At 43.3% G+C, this 22,697-nt stretch overlaps 1 protein-coding gene across 2 annotated transcripts in view; it reads right to left on the bottom strand.

The window, feature by feature from the left end:
* Positions 1–20,574, bottom strand: part of EDEM1 (ER degradation enhancing alpha-mannosidase like protein 1) — a 29,110-nt gene extending 8,536 nt beyond the window's left edge. The window contains exons 1-9 of one of the 2 annotated variants that reach the window (XM_069476049.1): positions 19,987–20,573; positions 14,027–14,099; positions 10,549–10,652; positions 9,159–9,330; positions 7,946–8,129; positions 5,421–5,595; positions 3,037–3,157; positions 2,405–2,575; positions 134–207 (exon numbers count right to left, since the gene is read on the bottom strand). In XM_069476049.1, coding sequence (XP_069332150.1) covers positions 134–207; positions 2,405–2,575; positions 3,037–3,157; positions 5,421–5,595; positions 7,946–8,129; positions 9,159–9,330; positions 10,549–10,652; positions 14,027–14,099; positions 19,987–20,504 — 1,592 coding nt within the window. In that variant the 5' untranslated portion in view covers positions 20,505–20,573. Of the gene's footprint in view, positions 1–133; positions 208–2,404; positions 2,576–3,036; positions 3,158–5,420; positions 5,596–7,945; positions 8,130–9,158; positions 9,331–10,548; positions 10,653–14,026; positions 14,100–19,986 lie in introns of both variants that reach the window. The other variant, XM_069476051.1, reaches the window with a different exon arrangement.
* Positions 20,575–22,697: the final 2,123 nt, after the last annotated feature.

Here is a 22,697-nt window from a genome sequence, read left to right as displayed (position 1 = left end):
AATTGCCCTATGACATTAGCATTAATGAGCTGTTGTATACATTCAAATGCAAACTAGGATAATATTTCCCCAGAACAATTCAAAGTAAATCAAAGGTGGCCGACAGAAAAAGAAAGGAACTTAGAAAACTGACTTGACTTTTGTGTACTTTTCCAGACTCTGCAGAATATCCATTCCTACATGGAGGTAGAAGGGATTCTTGGTCGCCTAGAGAGAACATGAGAGAACGTGATCCAGCAGGGCGTGGAAGACATGCCATCGACAACCACCACGGTGACCGCGGGGATTCCCCCAGGAGAGGAGTCTCCAGCCAAAGGAAGAAACAGGGCCCGAGTCACTTTATCTTGCAGGGTCACAAAGGTTAAAGGACTAAGGTATCTGTAGGTTCACATCAAAGAATGCCTGTGATTTGTCTACTTTTAGCCAGGGTAAGACAATACGTTCCAGGGTAAAACGATACTCTCTTTTGGTTCTCCTGAGCCCCATCATGGTTAGAAATAAAACAATGCCCACCCTGACAGTACCATATCTGAGAACAAATCCAGTTTCTGTCTTGCCTCAGAACTCTCTAGAAACTCACAATGCAGGCACAGGAAACAGGCCCTGTCCCCATTCCAATTACAGCACTGTGAGGAAAGGCCAATGAGAACAGACTTTCAAAACTATCTAAAAGAGGCCTCCACACTTTCCTCTCTAATCACCCTAAGAAATCAGTCCTGGGGTTGCTTACTCTTCTGGCACATGCTCTTAGATGATTCTGTTAGGGAAAAAAATTGCCTGAGAAGATAAGCCTTTTGCCCAACAAGCAGTTTAAAAGTTGGGGATCATCTTTAACTCATGCCTACTGCCAACTTGCAGCAGCAAAAGCAAACAATGACGAGGTTAGCCGTCTCTGGATTAAAAGAGCACAGGGTGAGGCTTCAAGGGACAAAGCTGTAAAGTGCAAGATTTCTCTGGATCCTAAGAAAATAGTCAACATGAGGAAGAAGCTGAAAATAGCAAAGAGGCAGTGACAGAAACAAAGAGGTATAAACCCACAGGCAACAGGACTAAGCCTAAGAGGAGTCATCAGACAGCAGCAGGCATGCCATCCTCAAAGTGTGTACAGCCCTGCTCTACACTGGGCCCAGAGAGGCCAAATATGAAGCTCTCATCTTTTCCCTTTCTTGAGAGATTACCTAAAACTCACGAGGTCTCTCTTTAGGCATAAGGACTATTACTAGTTCATAGGATTTTTTTCGCCTTTCTTCATCTAAAAGCAAACAGCAAAGATTCAGTATAAAAAATTACTGAATAAATCCAAACCATAGTACTAATCCTACTAGCAGAGCACATAAAAATCAGGTCTCACTTGCCAGGGCTTACCCACCGTGGGAGTCTGTTGTAGGCCTACTGAATCACACTGAAGGCCAACTTCTTAGAAAGCTAACAGCTCATGCTGCTCTATTTGGGAATGGATAAGGACTCTCAGTGTGTATATATGTATGGCATGCACAGAAGTATAAATATCTGGCTTCAACTATCAGGGAAAAGACATTTCACAGTTAAAGGGACACTTCCTCCAGCACTAAAGTAATTTCACAAAAGATGAACACTGTATGTTGTTTCTTTTCTTCCCTCCCAGTTTTTTTTAATAACATTAAACAAAAATAGGCATTCAGATGAATCCAAGATTATTTCCTTTACCACCAAGAAAAAAAATTTTCTTTTTGTCTGAATTATTACACAGACCAGGGTTCCATAGCATATTAGTACAAAATTGTATCCCAAAAAGGTTTTTTTTTTTTTTTTTTTAGACAGAGTTTCACTCTGTTGCCCTGGCTAGGGTGCAGTGGTGTCATCATAGCTCACAGCAACCTCAAACTCCTGAGCTCAAGCAATCTTCCTGCCTCAGCCTCCTGAGAAGCTAGGACTAGCCACCATGCCTGGCTAATTTTTCTACTTTTAGTAGAGATGGGGTCTCATTCTTGCTCAGGCTGGTCTTGAACTCCTGAGCTCAAGCAATCCTCCCAACTCAGCCTCCCAAAGTGCTAGGATTATAGGCCTGAGCCACCATGCCCAGCCCACTAAAAAAGGGTTTTTTAATCAAATAAATTTAGAACACACCCGAACACAAAATCTTCCTCTTGAATATTTAAAGATGTGAGATATAAATCCTACGGTAAAAACACGATTCAGCTTTGCAAAACGTGAGGTTAAAAAACATTTGACCGCAGACACCTTCTCTGTCCTGTGAAGCCATGAATGACACTGAGCATTAACAAGACCACAGACAGGTGGTAACTCTAACAGTCATTATGAAACAACATAATTCTAAGTCAATCAGCAAATGTTTATTAAGAACTAATGGCTATAGGTCTTCCTAGTGTTTACATACAAACCACTATTTGGTAAACTCTAATACCTGGTAGAGGAGATAGGTGGACTCCACTAACTCTGGTCTCAGCGGGTAGAAGAGAACATCGGGGGCCTGCAGCTGCCAGTTGTACCTCTCGGGGAGGGCACCATAGCGCTTCCATATGGCATAGTAAAAGGCATGGAGGCAGATGGCATCTTCCACATCTCCTATCAGCACCTAAGAAGAGGACATAGGTCATCGGGCTGGGACACTTTTCCCAGAGTGGCAAGACAGGACACAAAGGCCCTTAGCTCTCCTCTACTCCCCTGTTCTTATCTGACCTACAAACACGGTTGAACACAAAACCAATCCAAAAGTGGCAATGCAGACAAACAGATGCCCTCCCTATCTGGCAACCAATGCCAAATTGATGGGGACTGCATGTGAATAAACAATTGAGAGATGGGTTATCCAAACATTACACAGTTACATTTCAAGCATGGCTTTGCACTTACGAAGTATGTCTCTGTTCAATATTCTGGGGACTAATTTCACAAAAAGAATGATCAAGACCTGTTGGGCTATCAACATCTCAAATCCAAAGGAGCTATAGAATGCTCTGGTATCAAAAAAAGAAAGGGGGAAGGGAGTGCCTTTCTAACGATGGCTTATTCTTAGCAAATCTGATTGCAAAATACCTGCAGTCCAGGGAAGAAGGCCTGCAGAGAGTCAATCCAGGTGTTCATCAGCTGCCCACTGAACATGTTCACATTGACATAGAGTGGGGGGTCTCCTTCTCCTTCATTGCAGGCTTCCCGCCTACAAACCCAAGCAGCACATTCAAGGGTGAAAAGCAAGCTCACTGACGGACCTCTGGCTCTGTTTCTCCAGCAGCCCCTGGCAGTTTCATTTAAATGGAATCGACATTAACTTTTCCTAACTCATTCCCTAAACCTTTGGAGATAGACTGTCTCTACCTATATACTAGACTCTAGCAGAAAATAATATTTACCATACGATAAAAGTTCTTAACTCAACCATTGTAATATATCAGGATTTCACAGTATTTTAGGCCGGGCGTGGTGGCTCACGCCTGTAATCCTAGCACTCTGGGAGGCTGAGGCGGGAGGATTGCTTGAGCTCGGGAGTTTGAGACCAGCCTGAGCAAGAGCGAGATCCCATCTCTACTAAAAATAGAAAGAAATTAGCTGAACAACTAAAAATATATAGAAAAAATTAGCAAGGCATGGTGGCGCATGCCTGTAGTCCGAGCTACTTGGGAGGCTGAGGCAAAAGGATTGCTTGAGCCTAGGAGTTTGAGGTTGCTGTGAGCTAGGTTGACACCATGGCACTCTAGCCTGGGCAACAAAGTGAGACTCTGTCTCAAAAAAAAAAAAAGATTTCATAAGATTTTGCAGAAAGCACTTGGACACTCAGGTTTAAGAACCTGCCATGTAATAGAATTTAATCTATAGTGTGGGCCTAAGTTGGATTTGACCTGGGCAGGGAAGCTTGGTTCTTTCAGTACAAAAAGTCTCTTCTCTACTAAGGTCCCACGGCAAAGGTCTGGAGGAATCATCAGATCAAGGTACTCAGGGATTACTACTCAATTTAGTTTGGGACTTTGAAAAGCAAAAACAATTCAACTCCACCCAAAAGGCCTCTTATTTAACCACAGCACTCACACAGGCGGTTCCTACAACAGCTAAAATAAAAATGGGTAAAAGAAAATCCTACCAAGCTGAAGGCTTTGTAACTATAACTTGCATTGGCCACTTAATATATAAATGCATACAAAGGAAGACCTGGGGAAGAGAAAATGACACCAGTAGAAGCCACTGAGGCTTCTTAGGGTTCTCTCTCTCCCGCACAACTGAGAAATGGCAAACAATGTTGTTTTAAACAAACTCAGAGAAGCCAGGCATGGTGGCTCACGCCTGTAATCCTAGCACTCTGGGAGGCCAAGGCAGGAGGATTGCTCAAGGTCAGGAGTTCGAGACCAGCCTGAGTGAGATCCCTGTCTCTACTAAAAATAGAAAGAAATGATCTGGACAGCTAAAATTATATATATAGAAAAAAATTAGCCAGGCATGGTGGTGCATGCCTGTAGTCCCAGCTACTTGGGAGGCTGAGGCAGAAGGATTGCTTAAGCCCAGGAGTTTGAGGTTGCTGTAAGCTTGACTCCACGGCACTCTAGTCCAGGCAACAGAGCAAGACTCTGTCTCAAAAAAAAAAAAAAAAAAAAAAAAACAAACTCAGAGGGGACAAAAATGTGGCAACTGTCCTTTATTTCATCAAGTGTAAAGACTAATCCTAACAATTCTTTGCAAAGTAAAAGAACCAAAATAACTCTGTAATTGTCCTGCATTACAGCTCTATCTGCAATTAAAGCCACAGTTAAACACTGGGAATGTGTCAGCCCCTATAGGAACTGGTCTCTAAGACAGCCCCAGATAACCTCCACCCTCCTGGTAGTCAAAGCCTTGGGTAGTCCCCTCCCACGCTGTATGAGGGATTCTGGGTGACCAACGGACTGGCAGAAGTGTGGGCACAGCATTCCCAGACAAAGCCATGAAAGCACTGTGGCTTCCATCTTTCTCTCTCTCAGATCACTCACTCTGGGGGAAGCCAGCTGCCACGGCTACCTACAAAGAGGCCCCTGTGGCAAGGAGCTGAGCCTCCAGCCAACAGCAGTGAGGAGCAGAAGCCCGCCAACCCCCACATGAGTAACCCCATTCGGGCCTTGACGTGGCTGCTGCCCTGGCAAACAGCTTGACAACAACCTCCCGAGAGATCTGGGCCTTGGCTTGGCTGCTCCTGGATTCTTGTCCCTCAGAAATGGCATGAGATGATGTTTGCTGTTTTAAGCCACTAGGTTTTAAGGAACTATGCTGTGCAACAAATAGACAGCTTAACACAGTTCCTCACCCCCAGATGACTGACAAACCAGGAGAGGAAGTGAGGTGAGGGAAGAGGTGAACAGACCCTGCGAGTTTACGTTAAAAAAAAAAAAAAATTGAACCTATCAGAATGCATTGTATTTGCTTTATAAGGCAATAGAAGAGATGTTAAGGAGACATACCCTCTTCTTAAGTAGTTCTGAATACTCTGATATGCTGCATTAAACATGTCTAGGTCTTCTTTTTCTCCAAAGAGAATGTAAGATTTCAAGAGGTATTCATAGAAGGAGTCCAGCCCAGCACCCAAGCCACTCTGCTTTCCAACCCAATGGCCCGTCTGAATGTTGACAACATTGCCTGTAAGAACAAACAAGGTACTTCAGGTCCCAGCTATCCTGGAGGGCAGGCAGGGATGGGGACAGGCCGCCAACACCAACATCACTGCTCCTCAGCACTTTACCCTTTATCAGCAGCTTGGACAGCCTAGAGAGCTTTCTGAATATGTCGTGTGTAACTGCTGACACAAAACAGGGATGAACATTTAAAGCAAAATAAAAATAGGTTTGTCATTTTGCTTTTCCCAGATAGATGATACATGTTAAAACCAAAAAGTGTTCACAGCCTTTAACCCAACAGTACAATTCCTGGGAATTTATCCTTAAAAAAAATGTTTTTAAGAAGAAAAAGCATTATGTTGTTCACCAGAACATTATATGTACTATACAAAAGAAAAAAAAAAAGAAATAATCTAAGTGTCTAACACTGTCTAACATGAGAGTTAATGGATGATTATGTAGCTTTTAGAAATGGACACTTATGTAGCTTTGAAAACAAGGTAACAACGTGGAAATACTTGAATGACCTGCTAAATGTAAGGCAGAATAAAAATACTTATTTATATTATAACTGAAAATATACAAAAGTTGTGCGTGTCAGGGTGAAAGGACATATGAAAAGCTAAAAAGTTGACAATTTGCAGTGACACTGGTCAACCATTTGGGGACAGATTTATAATTTGAGAGACTTATTTCTGTTGCTATTGTTAAATACAATACATTTGCATATGAATTTTACAACTTAAACAGTTATATGAAGTAAAAACCCATTTTAAAATAGCATCTTGAGTGAGCAAAATACTGATAATTACTGCAGAAGAATGAGTACATAGTGGTTATTATTCATTATGCTTTCTCTTTAGTATCACATGTTTGAAATTTCCCATAATTTTTTAGCTGGGCATGGTGGCTCACACCTCTAACCCCAGCACTTTGACAGGCCAAGGCAAGGAGGATCGCTTGAGCCCAGGAGTTCAAGGCTACAGTGAACTATGATAGTGCCACTGCACTCCAGCCTGGGCAACAGAGCAAGACTGGCTGTAAAAAAAATAACAATGATTTTTTAATAATATCTTGACCAAACATTCTCAAGCAAAAAAAAAAAAAAAAAATCCCACACCTAATACAGGTTTAATATGGGCTTTCAATCTACTACCACATGCCTAGATTTACAAAAAAAAATTTTTTTGTAGAAATAGGTTCTTGCTATGTTGCCCAGGCTGGTCTTGAACTCCTAACCTCAAGCCATCCTCCCACTTCAGCCTCCCAAAATGCTGGGATTACAGGAGTGAGCCACAACATCCAGCTCACATGCCTAGATTTTTTAAAAGGAGAAAGCTGCTCCACCAGTAACTCTAAATTCCTATATTTAGAACCTTATATTGAAGGAATAAAATCTGCCTCAGAGGCAGTTCTTTTTATAGCATTTCCATTAACAATAATTTTCAAGTGAAATATGCCAAGGGATCCAAATCAGAAGGGAGCCTTCAAACCACAAAAGCTTTACTCTTTTCCATCAAACTTTACAGCTTCATTCTAAGCGAAAGGTCACATAAAGAAATAGGCTATGGGCTGGGCATGGTGGCTCACGCCTGTAATCCTAACACTCTGGGAGGCCAAGACCAGAGGATCACTTGAGCTCAGGAGTTCAAGACCAGCCTGAGCAAGAGTGAGACCCCGTCTCTACAAAAAATAGAAAAATTAGCCAGGCGTGGTACTATGCACCTGTAGTCCCAGCTACTCAGAAGGCTGAGGCAGGAGGACCACTTGAGCCCAGGAGTTTGAGGTTGCTGTGAGCTAGGCTGATGCCAGGGTACTCTAGCCCAGATGACAGCGAGACTCTGTCTCAACAAAAAAAGAAAGAAAGAAAAGAGAGGAGAGGAGAGGAGAGGAGGGGAGAGGAGAGGAGAGGAGGGGAGAGGAGAGGAATTGGATATGGGCTGGGTGCGGTGGCTCACACCTAGCACTCTGGGAGGCCAGGGCAGGGGGAGCGCTTGAGCTCAGGAGTTCAAGACCAGCCTGATCAAGAGCAAGACCCCATCACTACTAAAAATAGAAAAATCAGCTGGGTATCGTGGCACACACCTGCAATCCCAGTTACTCGGAAGGCTGAGGCAGATGGATGGCTTGAGCTCAGGAGTATGAGGTTGTAGTGAGCTACAATGATGCCACTGCCGCTCTACCCAGGGCAACAGAGAGAGACTCTGTCAAAAAAAAAAAAAAAAAATGGACATGGCAGACACTGAGGGCCATTCTTTCTGAGTTATCAATTTTAGGAAGGGAGTGGAAAAGAGGGAGAGCCCCAGAGAAGATGAAAGGAAAGGGGACCAGATGGGACGCAGTGCCAACAGCAAGCAAAGGTGCCGCCACACCTAATAATCCTGTATCATTGCTCCGGAGGTTCCAAAGGGCTTTCACTGCTCGTCTGGCCACCCACTCAAACGTGGAATCCCCCAGCAGTCGGCTCAGAATCCCAAATTCCACCAGGAGGGAACCAGCTCCCGCCGTGCACGTCTCATTATTGCTGTCAGGAGGAACTCCTGTCTTTAGATTCACCTGGGGACAGGAAGAGACAAAGCCTTCATGGCAAAACTCAAGGCACCCACAGGGCTGAAAGGCCAGGTCACAGACACTACACTCGGCTAATGAACCCAGCTTATCATGGTAAGAGTCAGCCCGCTGCCTCCCAAGACACATTTGAGATGAACATGGGAATTAAATTTAAAAGACACAAACAAGAAAATAACAACACCAGACCTTGGTCTTATTAATAAAAGCAAGTCTTCAGGGAATAATTTTAGCACTATTCACTAAACCACCTCTTTCCAGCAGGTTTTCTTCATGGTTACACAAGCTTAGGTGTAATAAACAAATGCAAACTACAGAATCACTTATAAATTTTAAAGTGAGCTATTATGAACTCACTCCTGCTTAGCAAACATAAACCAACCTCAGACTGGGAGAGAATGAGGCACGGCCAGAAAATGACAACCAGTTTCATCACGGAGGTTCTGTGGTCTGGCAGTTCTCTGCTGGTTACCTAAAAGGCTGACTCAATTCCCAGAGGAGGTCTAGGTTTGGCAAATCAGATGCCACAAAGACATAATCTCATTCTGGATCTTGGCATTTAAATCAGCATCTAACTTGCTAGTCTGTGCGTACTTTTATTTGGAAGATCCATGTGAAGCATTCAAAAGAATACTCACCGAGCTCCTACAATATACATGTGAGGATCTCTGGGGAAATATACCCAAGTCAGAAATGAAGACAAATTCCCCACACTATTTGTAGCAGAGAATATAAATCACACATGTAAAAGGACAGAATACTGAACACAGGAACATAAATTCCTTAAGTGGAAGGATTAAGTCAAATATGTCACTGCATGCCCAGCATAAAGTAGGTGCTTAGTAAATGTTAAATGAATTAAAAAACATGTATATCATATTTAGAGCCAAATTCTCCCAAGAATACTGCTTTCCTCTTTTATCTTAGCCCCGTTCCTTCCCCCAAATAAATTAATAAAGAGAAAATTCAGGAAGATGGTGTGATGTCAAACACAAAAGGTCAAACCAGTCTACCTACCCGAGGATAGGGGATCCCTGTCTTGGTGTTTTCAAAAGCAGGGAGAAGCCGCACAGCCAGGTCATGGGCCATGTGCAACAATTCATTATCATAATCCTTAATAGTCATGTCACCAAAGGGCTGCTTGGAGTCAGTTATTATTCTGTGGGCAGAAAGGAGGCTTCCCAGGACCCTAACAACAGGAAGAACAAAAAAATAATAAAATCATGTTGCTTGTAAGTGCACACAATCCAGTTTAGAAGGATAGAAGTGGCCTCCATTTCCTTGTGGAATCAGAACTGCCTGGAGTCAGAAAGACTTGACTTAATGGCCTCTCGAAGTCCTTTCCAGCTCTAATAAGAAAGGATTGATTCTTAGTTAACCGCATTACTGAACAGGAGAAAAGGAGGCTGAAGCTACCAAGAACAACACTATTTAAAATATCTTTGGTAATTTGAATCTTAAGCCATTAAGAAAAGGGGGTATGCTAACTGGCAATGTGTTAATTGTTCTCGGAATAAATATTCCCCGTTAGTATTATTAAATTACTCTTGATTTATTTCACTTTGGGGAAAAACTTAGTCAGATAAGAAAAAGAGAAAGGAAAGACAACAAATAGTAACTTTTGTAGCTTTGGCTGCCAAGCAACTGATGCACTTCAACATCTGGTAAAGAGGCAAGGTGAACAGGAGGAGGAGGAGAAAACGAGAAAATGACCTACTCAGAGGTAGGAGGCTACCAGCTTAGATCGACGTCCCTGTAGACCTATGAATGTTCCATTCCAATGATCTGAAGTGGACTGTGACATTTTTCAGAACAAATGTTTTCATAACTTTAAAATAAATATTACATCTATAAACTGGAATGTCATGCAGTAATGCAATTTTCAAAGAATTTAAATTAAACCCAGGAAAATAGTCACAACACATCAAACTAAAGAAAGCGACACACAAAACTGGGTATATATGGGAGCATGATCCCAATACATTAAACAGAGAGAACGAGAGAAGAAAGAAATACACCAAAATGGTAAACAGTGGTCTTCTGTGGGTGGGAGTTGAGATGGGAAATTCTCGTTTCCCTCACAAATATGTAGTTTTCCTAGGACACAGTGAAAGAAAGAAATGAGACCAGAGATAAAGGGAAACCATGGAACTCTGTATTAGCTGGACACTGATCTTACACCCATTAAAACATAAATGTCTTTCTCTTCAGTCCAAAATGCGATTACTTTGAAACATCAATTATCCCAGTTTTGATAAATATAAAATCAACATGAAAACTGCAAACTGCCCCCATAAAGCCTATATGGACTCTCTACCTGGATTTGGGGGCTATAAGACCCTTATGGGAATTATTCTCCTCATACACACTAAAAGAAGACTTTAATCCATTTTATCTATGACTTTACCTTATTGTGGCCTCAAAGACTTGGACGGTGGAATCTTTGTCAAATGAAACTGTGTCGATCACTAACTTGACTGCTTTCTGGAACTCGGATGAATTGCCCATTATCTTTAAAAAGAGGAACACAAGTCATTACAGCAGCTTGAAATGAAACCAAGGCTACGCGGTCACGGCAGCGAGGCTACCTCACTGCAGTGTCTATATGTGGTTTTGTCACCATGGGGGTAGACGCACAAAAAGTAGGGAAAGCACAGTTTTTCTCAGAACATATTCCAAGACAGATGGCAAGCCCATTTCCTCCAACTCAAGAGTCCTATCTCAAATGGCAAAACTGTGAAAATAATTCTTCATAAAAATCACTGGTACTTTCACTTCCCATTGCACCTCCTAAAAACTTCAGTCTAATCCCATTTAACAGGCAAGGCATTATAGTTCCTAAACTTCTGGAATGGGTAAAAATAAATCAACAAGTTGAAGAAATAAAAATATGACTTTCCCTCTGCTCCTCAAATCAACAGCTTGGGTGCTTGGCCCCCAGGAGACCAAAACATCTGAAAAACTGAATGAACTTGTTGCTTGTTATCCAGATGTCTAAACACTTTGAGAAATGATGCTAATATCTTTTAGAGCACAGTATAAAACCAGTGACATTTAAAACAAACAAGACATACAAATAATTAACTCTATGTTCTTTATAAAAAGTAATTAGAATTACAATTCCTATTTTAAGTGGGTGGATATGATGTTATATCAAGCTACTTTCTCCTATATGAAGTGCAAATTGGGCACAAAATTTTATATATAAACCTGAATTGGGCCAGGCGCAGTGGCTCACGCCTGTAATCCTAGCACTCTGGGAGGCCGAGGTGGGCGGATCGTTTAGGAGTTCGAGACCAGCCTGAGCAAGAGCGAGACCCCGTCTCTACTAAAAATAGAAAGAAATTATATGGACAGCTAAAAATATATATAGAAAAAAATTAGCCGGGCATGGTGGCACATTCCTGTAATCCCAGCTACTTGGGAGGCTGAGGCAGGAGGATCGCTTGAGCCCAGGAGTTTGAGGTTGCTGTGAGCTAGGTGGACGCCATGGCACTCTAGTCCAGGCAACAGAGCAAGATGCTGTCTCGGAAAAAAAAAAAAAAAAAAACCTGAATTGAAATGATTTCATTATTTTTAAAATGTTGTGATAATCCTGGGATCACAATGACATCATAAGGATGCACATGAAAAAAATAATTTTTTTAAACCCAAATAATTTCATTGAAGTATGCCTTATTTCCCAATATTTATTGGTCTGCTATATCTTTTTTCCCCACTCATTGAGATTCTGCTGTAACATACAGAGCAAGTACAGACTTTTTTCCTGGCTTTCAGTTCTTTCTTTTTAAAAGATTATGCAATAATGCTACAAGTTGCATCCAATGGCCAGGAGATTGCTATCTTCAGAATGTTTCTGTAGCACATCTGTTAAAGCCTGTTTAAAATGTTAGCAAAAGAAAAGGAAAACCTCAACATAAGTAACACCTGAAGCACTAACACGTTAAAGGCCAGACATTCAACAATGAAAACCACAGAGAGGGGTCTGTTTCCTAACAGATGTTCACCAGCAACAATATCTCATGCAGCTGCAGGTGCTGATATGATCTCAGATCAAGTGGAGGATAGTGAAAGAAGCCAACAACTCTTAATTACATATTGAATTTACCATTGTGGTCAGAGAGTTACAGAGCCCAGAGTAACCAGGCTATAAAGTCATTCACTAGTTTGAGAAAAACTGGATTGGACAGAAGAGTTAAATAAGTGGGGGTTTTTTGGTTTTTTTGTCTTTTGTTTTTTGGCTTTTTTTTACTGTAGGACTTCCCAGACCCTTTAAAATGGTGATGTGCATTCTGGCTCTCCAATACTGAGACAGACATGAAGAATTTCTCAAGTTCATATGGGAACAGAACTCTTCTTTCAGGAAGTATACCCTTGAAATCTGTGTTGGGAAATGCTGGATTAGGAGGAATTCACTTTTTGAACAAATATTTGCACTCCTACTGTGTACCAGACACCAGTAAGTGTGGAGGGAGAGTACAGTAAATAATAGAGATAAGGTCTCCATATTCAACAAGTGTGGCAGGGGGGTGAAAAGACACAATGGGCAAAAAAAAAAAAAAAACCACAAGGCACACAGGGAGAAGGAGTGAGCTTTCATAAGCTATGCATGAATCTTAGGACTTTTCCTTTTAAGCAACACTTGTAGGCTGAGTCAGCCTCTGGTATCTTCAACAAGTTAGCTCTAATTAAGGCTGCACGTACTTGTACTTGTCTGGGCACATTTTGATCGGTGACGGTAGATGACTGCAAGGGAGCAGGAATAACTTAAGAAGGAGCTATTGGGAAACTAAATTGCTCCACAACTGAAACCTCTCAAAATGAAATCCAACACCTCCAATTTCTTATTAGGCCAAGGGCCTAGTCCTATTTCTGCTACTTATTTATGAAATGAGGATGTAGAATGATCTCACAAGCTCTTTCCAAGTTCTGGTAATTCTAGCAAGACACTGGACAGTTGTAATACAAACTTAGCTAGCATTACCCAACGCTAACTCCTAACAGACAGCTTTAAACTTTTCTATGGAATGCTAAAAGAAACAATTATTAAATACAGGATTTGGACTAGACCGCCATAGGAATTTTCTCATGGTAAAGGCTTGATAGACAATGAAGCAGAGTAAAGAGGTTGTAAAATCACCTTTACTAAGGAGATTTAAAACCAATGCTATGCCAGAACACAGACCCTTGGAAACTGCATTCTATGGCAGAAGGTCATGGAGCAGATGAAGTGTAGAGACAGCCTGGTAGTAAGTACCTATCCCCAGTGCTTCCCTGCCTTCAGTGAGCTGCTGCATATCTGTTCAAAGGTCTCCAGTTCCCCAGAGTCAATGAGCAAAACCACAGGATGAGGAGGTAAAGTCAGCATCCACGTTGGCAGCTCAAGCATGGAGTGGAGCATCCACAAAACAGGAAGTAGCAACAACAGAGGTGTGTTTATAGAAAGCCCCACATACGAGCTTGCACCAGAGCTCAGACGTGCTCCTGAGGAGCCAGTGGCTAGATAATATTCCAGGGTACCAATCAACCCCAAGAGCTCTGTCTTACTCCTGGAATATTATCTTTAGTAACTGTCAATATTAATGAGAGTCTCTATGGATTCCTTTAGATAATAAGATAGTGGAAAACTGAGAGAAAACTAAGTTCTCTAAAAACAAACATACATTTCTTCTCCATTTTCTTTAATAAGAATCACATTTTCCCTCATTTAACCTTCAATGCTTTTCTTGCACTCCCTACTAAGGTCATTAAAATACATAAGAGCTAACAAAGCTATCAATACATTTCGTTTCCTGGAATTCTCATTGCTGGGATAAACTAGGGGTAATCAATTCCAAAACATCTTATCTTAATTAATTAATAAAAAAGAAAGGCTGAACACTTACTGCAAGTGTATCCAATGCATCAACAAGAGTCAATGAATAGTTCCCTAGTACATCATTGATGTTCAGATTTGAACTGAAAAAGAAATAAAATTAAAATTAAACAAAGGTACTTTATTTTAACAGAGGAAAAAAGACAATAAAGCTAAACACCATCAGAAACTAAAATTGCCAGAACTCTTACTTATTCAGGAACTAATTATGGGAGAGTAAGTATGGCAAAGCTCTTTTTTTGGTGGGTTTTTTTTGGGGGGGGGGGGACAGAGTCTTACTCTGTCGCCCTGGGTAGAGTGCAGTGGTATCATAGCTGGGCTCAAGCGAGCCTCCTGCCCCAGCCTCCTGAGTAGCTGGGACTACAGGCCCATGCCACAACGCCCAGCTAATTTTTCTATTTTTAGTAGAGACAGGGTCTCACTCTTGCTCAGGCTTGTCTCGAACTCTTGACCTCAAGTGATCCTCCCACCTCAGCCTTCCAGAGTGCTAGGATTATAGGCGTGAGCCACCACACCTGGCCGGCAAAGGTCTTTCTATCTCAAAAGCAACAGTTTCTATGGTGTCTATAAGTAGAATCAAATCATGGAACTGCAGAGACACTTGTACTATAAAAAGTGGAAAGAACATCATGGGAAGTCAGCAGACTGTGAACCAGAGTCATTTGCCCTTTCTGAGTAACAGTTGTATCACCATAAACAATCTCTTTGATCCTGTCCAATTTCAAAAAGCTGATTTTGCAATCATTAGGAAGTAAAGACCTTGTCATATGACCTACCTTGAATACAGAAATGAGACACTACAGCCTATTACACACAAAAAGAAGTAAACATCTTCAGTTACAGTCTCAATATTACTCATCTGTCCTTTGGATCAGGGAATAAATTAACTTCCTTCTACTATTTTTTCATTAACATCTCATCCAAAGAATCCCCATTATTTCCATTGATTCTGAGGCCATGTCTTTCAACATGAACCAAAGCAGGAATTGAGGTCCTCTCTCTTCTTGACTGGAGCTGCATAAATGTTTCTGCCACACACCTCTCACTCCATCATCAACACCAAGTGTCCGTTCTGAAACAATCTCGAGAAACCAATTTCTGGATGACAACGAGGGTAACACTCCTCGGGAACTCTGATATTACTTTATAACACTAAAAATGATAACAACAAAAACTCATATATCTGGGAGGGCAGGGATGGAGCAGTCGCACAAGTAATAAAGTACAACTTGAGAAATTCTGGGGACTGCATTTACTCCTTGGTCCCATTCCCATAAACCCAGAAAATAACTGCAGGTGCTTGGGGAGGGGATGAAAGTAAGAAATAAGACGACTGGTTAAAGATTTTATTAGAGACTGAACAGAAAATGCCCCAGTTTTATTTCCAGCTACAGATACACTTCTCTCATATCCCCAGAACACTTTATCTGCTCTTTAGACCAAGCACCCTAATGGGTGTGTCTCACTTCCCTGGAGAAGCTCCAGGTGAACAGCACCTCCTCTGTCCCCAATGGCTGGCTGTGCTCTCTGAAAGGCCTCCTCCGCGCCTCAGCTGGAGTGAAATGGGCCTTACAGGACACAGCATAAATGTCTGATCTCATCTGCACGTTCAGTTGCCTTGTTTTATGCTATTATTCCACCTAATCTAGGGCAAAAAATGTACAGCATAATTTTCGATGCATTTTTAAAACAAGCTATATAGAGGGGGCTATCTAGGAAGTAGGGCTATCTCATCTCGCACAAGCCAGGAAGTCAACAAACTGCATGACTGAAAACTGCATCTGCTGCTTCTATTTGTTGATTCTTTTTAAATAAATTGATATTTAAAAATCCATAGCTCTCAGGGGCAAGAGCTATGGATTCAAATATGTCTCTCAAGGGTACTGCCAGCCAAGAAGCGTATAAGAAATGCCAAAGGTCGGAGGAGGAGCGAAAAGGAGACAGATCCCCATGCTCAATTATGCCAACTCAAGAACATTCTGCTGGGTATAAATATTTAACTATGTTGCTCTGCTGCTCGGAAACAAAGAATGGGCTCCAACAACCCACCTCATCAGAAAATAGTTCCCTCATCATGAAGCATCCAAGCTAGATAGTGATCGAGAGAACCACATGTAACTACCCTCTCTTGAATGACACCCTAATCTGCGGCATGTGTCATTCTCTCCACCTGCACAGGCCCATTATAAATTTTGAGTATTATACTCCTTCCCATGTTTTAATGTGCTTTTCCTCCCAATCTATAACTAAAATGGACCCAGTTTTAAAACACTTCTTGATACAATGAATGGCCAATCACTGAAGACTTGCCACAGTAAAAAGAAATAGGAAAAAAAAAAGTATTTGCAGTAACTGTGCAATTCCTCCTTCCACTCTAGTCAGACAAATCCACTTGAAGATCTAGGGTGTTCATTTTTAATTCTTTTCAGCTAAATAATTGCTATACACTCTTTCAAATTGTGCCAAAAGAAAAAAAAAAAGAAAAGAAAAAGGGGGAGAAGAATGAAGGGAAAAACAGACCTCATAAACTCCTCAGTAACAGCATGAAATTATTATGACTCCTTTTTATGTCAGCCCACTATGCAGGTAAGACTGTGGATCTGTTCTTTGCAGATATTCTTCTCAATGTCCAGGCTGACCTGATACCTTTAAGTGCCTCAAGCCAAGAACTCAATCTTTCAGTATAAGATGAGGCTCGAAAGTGCATGTTTCCACGTGACCAGCTGGCTGAATCACAATGAAACTCTCTGCCTAATTCACCATGTGTGAATGTTCACAGCATTCACTCCACTGTGAATTTTCAAAGTTCTTATCACCTCAAAGCAGAAAAGATAAAGAAAACCATGGCCTTTGATAGAAAAATTTTGATGATGTAGGTAACAAAAATCAATTACATGTGTTTTTAAAAAGTTCTCACATATACCTAACCCGTAACAGCTGCTCAGAAATCTACCTGGTGCTGTGCAGGCACAGAGATAAGGTAAGAAACAGTCCCTGCGTTCAAGGGATTGACAGTCTGGAGAGACAAGATGAAGGGAAATGAAGGTGAACACACCACAGTACTTAACTTTCAAGTAACATTAAAATATGCAAAAGCAGCTTAAAGAAAAGGAACCAAAAGGAGAAATGAGTAAACCAAAGAGAATCATCTTCAGTTAGATGGCGTCACAGAGAAAAGACGTGAGCCTGACTCTGAAGGAGGGCAGGATTTTAGAAAGAAAGGGGGAGGAAGCAGCCCATCCTACACCAGGAGTGCCTAGGAACGAGCCCCTTTAAAGGCCAACATTTGTTTGGTTCGTTAATTTGAGATTTACTTTTTTGTTTTTAATAGCAATATGGTTGTGGAGAAAGGGAGAATGGTTCACATGCCCAAGGCCGGAACTATAGTTAACTATTCAGAGGATTGCAAAAATATAATATCCAAATTTTCGCAATGAAACTTTGAATTTGGATCCCCCAACACAAATTGGGGTTGTGAGAGGTACTGACTGCAGAGTACTCTGCAGCTGGACAGCAAGATTCACTGTTTTTAAGTGTTCAGGTTTTATTTACTTCATGCTAACTCCCTACCCAATCCCCAGGCAAACAAGACAGGCAAGATAAGCCTGAAGTTCATGTGACTGCAAAGAAAACACACACGTGTTTAGCACCCCTATTTTGTACATAATATGCTGATGGTGAATTCCCTCTATTTTTTAAGAGAATCATCGGAATACATCTGATTTTTTTTAATTTGAAAGATTTTTATTACAGGTTATTTATTTTGGGAACATAAATGTGCTCTCCTGTTTGAAAGCCAGAATGACAAAGCTTTGGTTCTAAAGTTTCTTCGAAAATATCAAAGCCTGAGAGGAATTAAATTAAAGGAAAAGGAGTACAAAAAATTAACTTTCCCACCCTTTGCAAGTGGCCAGTATGAGGGTCTACTCAAAGCCACCAAAATCCCAGAGCTCTTTCACCTCCTCAAAGACAACGAAGGCTTACTAACCTCTGGGCACAACTCTTGCCAAATGCCACCCCCCCACACACACTATTTCTAACACCATCTTTCCAACATCGCATCCGTCTCAAAGCAACCTGACCTTAACTTACTCAGATTGCCAATGTATAACCAAACCGAAACACTCAGCAGCAGCCTTCATCCTGAAATAAAGGCTGATGATATCACCGGGACCAGCAGGTTAAATCAACCACCACGTCCCTTTGCTGGAGAGGGGCTCCCAATTCTTCAGCGTTCTTAACATTCATTACAGAAAACATTAAAATGTCATCAACTCACTCTCAAGACCATAATATTCCCAACTGAAAGTGTTATCACAATCTCCCCTTAAACTGTTTTCTTCAGGTCCACCTGGTAAAAGGAAATCATCTGTGGGAGGAAATAAAGGCACTGTCTCTTTTCTTTAATGCTAAGAACATTACTGAGAAAGCACAATTAAGATCCAAAATATGTACACACACTTTGATGGCAACTATGAAAAACGTGTAGGCATGTGGGCAGAAGCTGGAAGGAAAGATAAATTAAAAATAACTGTCTCGTGGGATTTTATGCTTTTTTTTTTTTTCCCAAAATTTAATGACGTTTATTCCCCCTCCAGAAAAAATTGAGATGGAAAGAAAATACATTTTCCCCTCTGGTTAAGTGAGACGAATAACTCATTCATTTCCTACAATCTAGAAAGGCCCAATATTTTTTTTCAAAATTTAATATTTTTTCCTCAAAAAAATTGAGACAGAAAACACATTTATATATATAAATGCTGATACGGTTAAGCAAGAAAAACTCATTAGTTTCCTACAATTTTGTAAAGGCCCAGTCCTCTGAAGGACCTTAGTGAAGCAAGGGTCTGGGAGGTGCCCTTGCTCCACTAAAAATCGTGCTCTCAAACTGCAAAATTTAAGACATGAATTTGTGGATAACCAAACCTTTTAAAAAACTTTTCAAGCCCCTTTGGTGTATATAGGCTTCCTTTTTAGAACCTAAGAATTAGACTCTGCCCCAAATGTCCAAAGGCACTCATGTGTGGTGGGTGACAAGACTTTCAGCAACCTAATTCCTCCACTCCCACCTAAAGGGAGGGTAACAGAGGAAGGCAGCCACCTATCTGGACTAACAGGGTTGGTGGCAATGCACATTCCTTCCCTCCAGGTAGGAGGTCCTTAGCTGGGAGTCCTGCCCTCCTGGACTTTGGTGTCAACGGCAGTGATTCTTGGAGCTCAGCCTTTGCAAACAAAGCTGGTGGACAGTGAGGACTAGCTGACCTTCCCTGACAGTCTTGCCACCAAGAGTGGGGGAATTTATGGAACAGACAGTACAAGTCAATGACGCTGACAGTCAATTCAGCACCCAAGGAATCTCACCCCAGGTATCTGGACCTCAAATCTAGCCAGAGAGTTTCCCTCCCTCCCCCCTAAACTATTCCTCAGCCTAAGCAGCAGCTCTTAACCCCGCTCTGCCTCAAACTCACTGGATGGCTTTGGAGAAGTCCTTTCTCAGGATCAACTTCTTAATTTTAATATAGAGAAAAGAGCTGGGTGTGTCGATTTGAAGAGGGAATAATGACCTGTTCTGAAGCTGCGTTTATATGAGAAGTACAGAGACTTCGTTTAGATTTTATGTTCATCTGGAAGAAAGGCTCGAGATGGGAGTCTAAAGACCCTCAAGCCAGCTCTTGGCACTGCCACTGTCCCTTCAGGTCTCTGGGCCTCCGTTTCCCCATCTGTAAAACATACTGAGCTGGACAGCTGTTCTGAAGTTCAGAGATTCCTGGAGAACCAAGACAGAGGGCAGCCACCGGCCCACCCACGCACCTCCAAGCCCAGGGGGACATCAAAGGGGGTCCGTCAAGGTACAGCGCTGCCCCCAGGACCTTAACGGCCCTGCCAGCCCTCGGGGCACCCGGAGGACAGATGGCAGCACCCCGGCGCGGAGGGCGGAAGGAAGCGCGTGGGGCGGCGCGGGCTACTCACGGGTCCCCGCGGTCGGGCCCCCGGCCGCGGCAGTGGATGGGGTTGAGTTCGTCCTGGGGAAAGGCGTGCGCCATGTAGTTGTCGTAACCGAAGACGAACATGCCCCGCGCCAGGTCGCGCATCTGGGCGCGCAGCTGCGGCGGGAAGGCCCGGCTGTAGCGCTTCTCGTACTCGTCCCGGCCGCGGCCCCGGCCGCCCAGCACGTAGCCCCAGTGGGCCGGGCCGCACACGCCCGGCCCGGGTCGCCGCGGAGCCCGGCGCTGCCCGGCCGCCACCCCGCTCCCCGGCGACTGCAGCCACGACGGCCCCGACAGCGCCCCCCGGGTCCCGGGCCGGCCCGAGGGCCCCGAGGCGGGCGACGCGGGGTCGTCGGAGCCCCTCAGACGCTGGAAGCCGAAGCTGAGCGGAAAGCGCTGGTAGAAGCCCATGCTGGGCCCCAGCCCGAAGACGAACCACAACACGCCATGGAGGCCAAGCCGGAGGAGCACCAGCCCCAGGACGAGCGCTCGCCATTGCATGGTCGCACGGGCGCCGCGGGCATTATTTTAAAGCGTTGGGGGCCTCCCCCGCCGACCGCCGCACCCCGCGCCCGGTCTGTAGCCCGGATCACTTCCCCTTTAAGGAACTCCTCCGTGACGCACCAGGAACTGGCCCATTGTCCCCAACCCCCAGGTCCTCGGGCCTGGCCCGCCAGGCCCGGCGTTCGCCCGCCCGGTCGCCCAGGATTGGCCCGGCCTCGCGGGGCGCGGCCGGGGACTCCCTCCCGCGCCACAGACCGCCGCCTGGGCGTCCGCAGCGCCGCGAGGCCCCGCCCCGCCGCCCGGGCCCCGCCCCCTGGGCGGTCCTGAGTCGGGCCGGGCTGGCGTGGCGAGAAGAGGCCGCTCGGGCTCCGGGCGAGGGAACTTCCAGCCAATGGGAGCGCCCGCCGGACACGGGACGGAGACGTGGCCCCCGGCGGCTGCCTTAGGTAGACCGGGTCCCGGGCCAGAGCGTGTGCCTGTCAGAGCAGGGACCGGAAAAAGCCACTCCAGTTTTAGGTTAGGAGTGATGACAGTTAAGAGACGTATTAGGAAAAGAGGAAGGAAAGGAACATTTCTGTATATAAAGTTCCTTTTGCATATCGAGGGCAGGGTATTATAACTTCAGTGTCTATTCATAGTGGGGGTGCGATGCTACCTTTTAGCTCACGGACTGCACAAAATGGTATTCTGAATTTTGCTATTTTTTATTAGAACACCCCATCTTGTGTTTGTAAAACACATGTCCCCAGATCCCTTCCCAGACCTAGCGAACAACTCCAGTGGAGGGTCTTGAGAATATGTGTATACCAAGTACTCTTGGGCAACTTAAGATCCTGCAATTTCAGGAAATACTAAGTTAGGTTATGTCGCCTTTGTCTCAGAAATAGGATCTTTTCTAAAAAGGGGTTTGAGTATGGGACTCAAGAGGCTGCCCAAATTATGTTTACCAGGTCTATTTAAACTTGTCCTCTCCTGCCTCTCCCACTCCCACGTCTCTCCTGTGCACCCACCAGCAATGACCTAACCTTTGAGGTATGGGATCGATTCCTGGTCAAATCCACATTACCCTTCTGTATCTAATTCCTATAATAAAGAAGTTTGGAAATGTCAGCTCTGAAGGGCTATGGCTTTCATGTAGTAAAGATTCAACAGTTTGGGGTTTTTTGTTGTTGTTGTTGTTTGTTTGTTTGCTGCATTTGGAAATGCCAGTAAGGTTTGTCCTTCCTACGTTTAGACCTGTTACACCAAAGTTCCTGGAAAGTTTGGGAAGCAAGGCCTGACTGCACCTCCAAATAAGAGATTGGGTGGGTGACCGAAGGAGTGATTAAGAAGGTACATTGTCATATGGCACTCTCATCACATTTTCAGGGTCAGAACTCGTTGCAATACAGAAGAGGTGTAATGAGGACTAAGAAATACTTGATTACAACACAGGGTAGCTGGCACATAGTAAGGTCCTTTTTGTTGACTGAGCCTTGTTCCTCTTCAAAATTGTAAGACCTAGGTTGGGCCAAACAGCAAAAAGAACACAAACAGAGTCTGAGCCAGGGTCTTTTGACTCCACAGATTCTGCTTTCTCCCCCTATGTAAAGGGTACCTAGGGACCCTGCTGGAAATCCAGTCCTCGATCCTGAACTTTCAGATTCTGCCTTCCTGGAACTTGCAAACTGAATGTGAATATTAAGTTTCATGTTGTATATTTCCTTCCTAAGCCGCTTTATTGCAAATTTTAACTTGAACGTGACCTCACCAACTGTAGACCATATTGATGGCAGCTCCTGTTCTCACATTAAAGAAAAGCGCTAATAAATCTCTTTTAATAACCAAAGAACATCCAACTTCTGAAAGATGCCTTTCATGGTAAAACTGACAAGAGCTGCCAGTTGTAAAGGTCTTATGGTTTAAAAACACTTTCACATATGTGCTCATTTAATTTTCACAGAAAACGTAAGGTTTATTCCACAAGCCATAATGGAAGAAATCAGATTGGAGGCTCCAGGCAGAAAAAGAGCTAGCACATTTTAGTCCAGAGCAATTTACATACAAATAGCTGGCCCTCGAGCAAGGAAAAAAGACTGGTCCTCCCACTCTACCCAACCACCACAAGGGCAATAATTTTGACGTTATTGCCTGTCATGGCACAGCCTTGGAATTAGGAGCCAGGTTCTGAAAGTGTTTCCTTCTCGAAGT

This window comes from Eulemur rufifrons, chromosome 7 (assembly GCF_041146395.1).
Source record: "Eulemur rufifrons isolate Redbay chromosome 7, OSU_ERuf_1, whole genome shotgun sequence".
Taxonomy (NCBI): domain Eukaryota; kingdom Metazoa; phylum Chordata; class Mammalia; order Primates; family Lemuridae; genus Eulemur; species Eulemur rufifrons.
The sequence above is the reverse complement of the archived record's forward strand: the minus strand, read 5'-3'. Positions and strand labels throughout refer to the sequence as shown.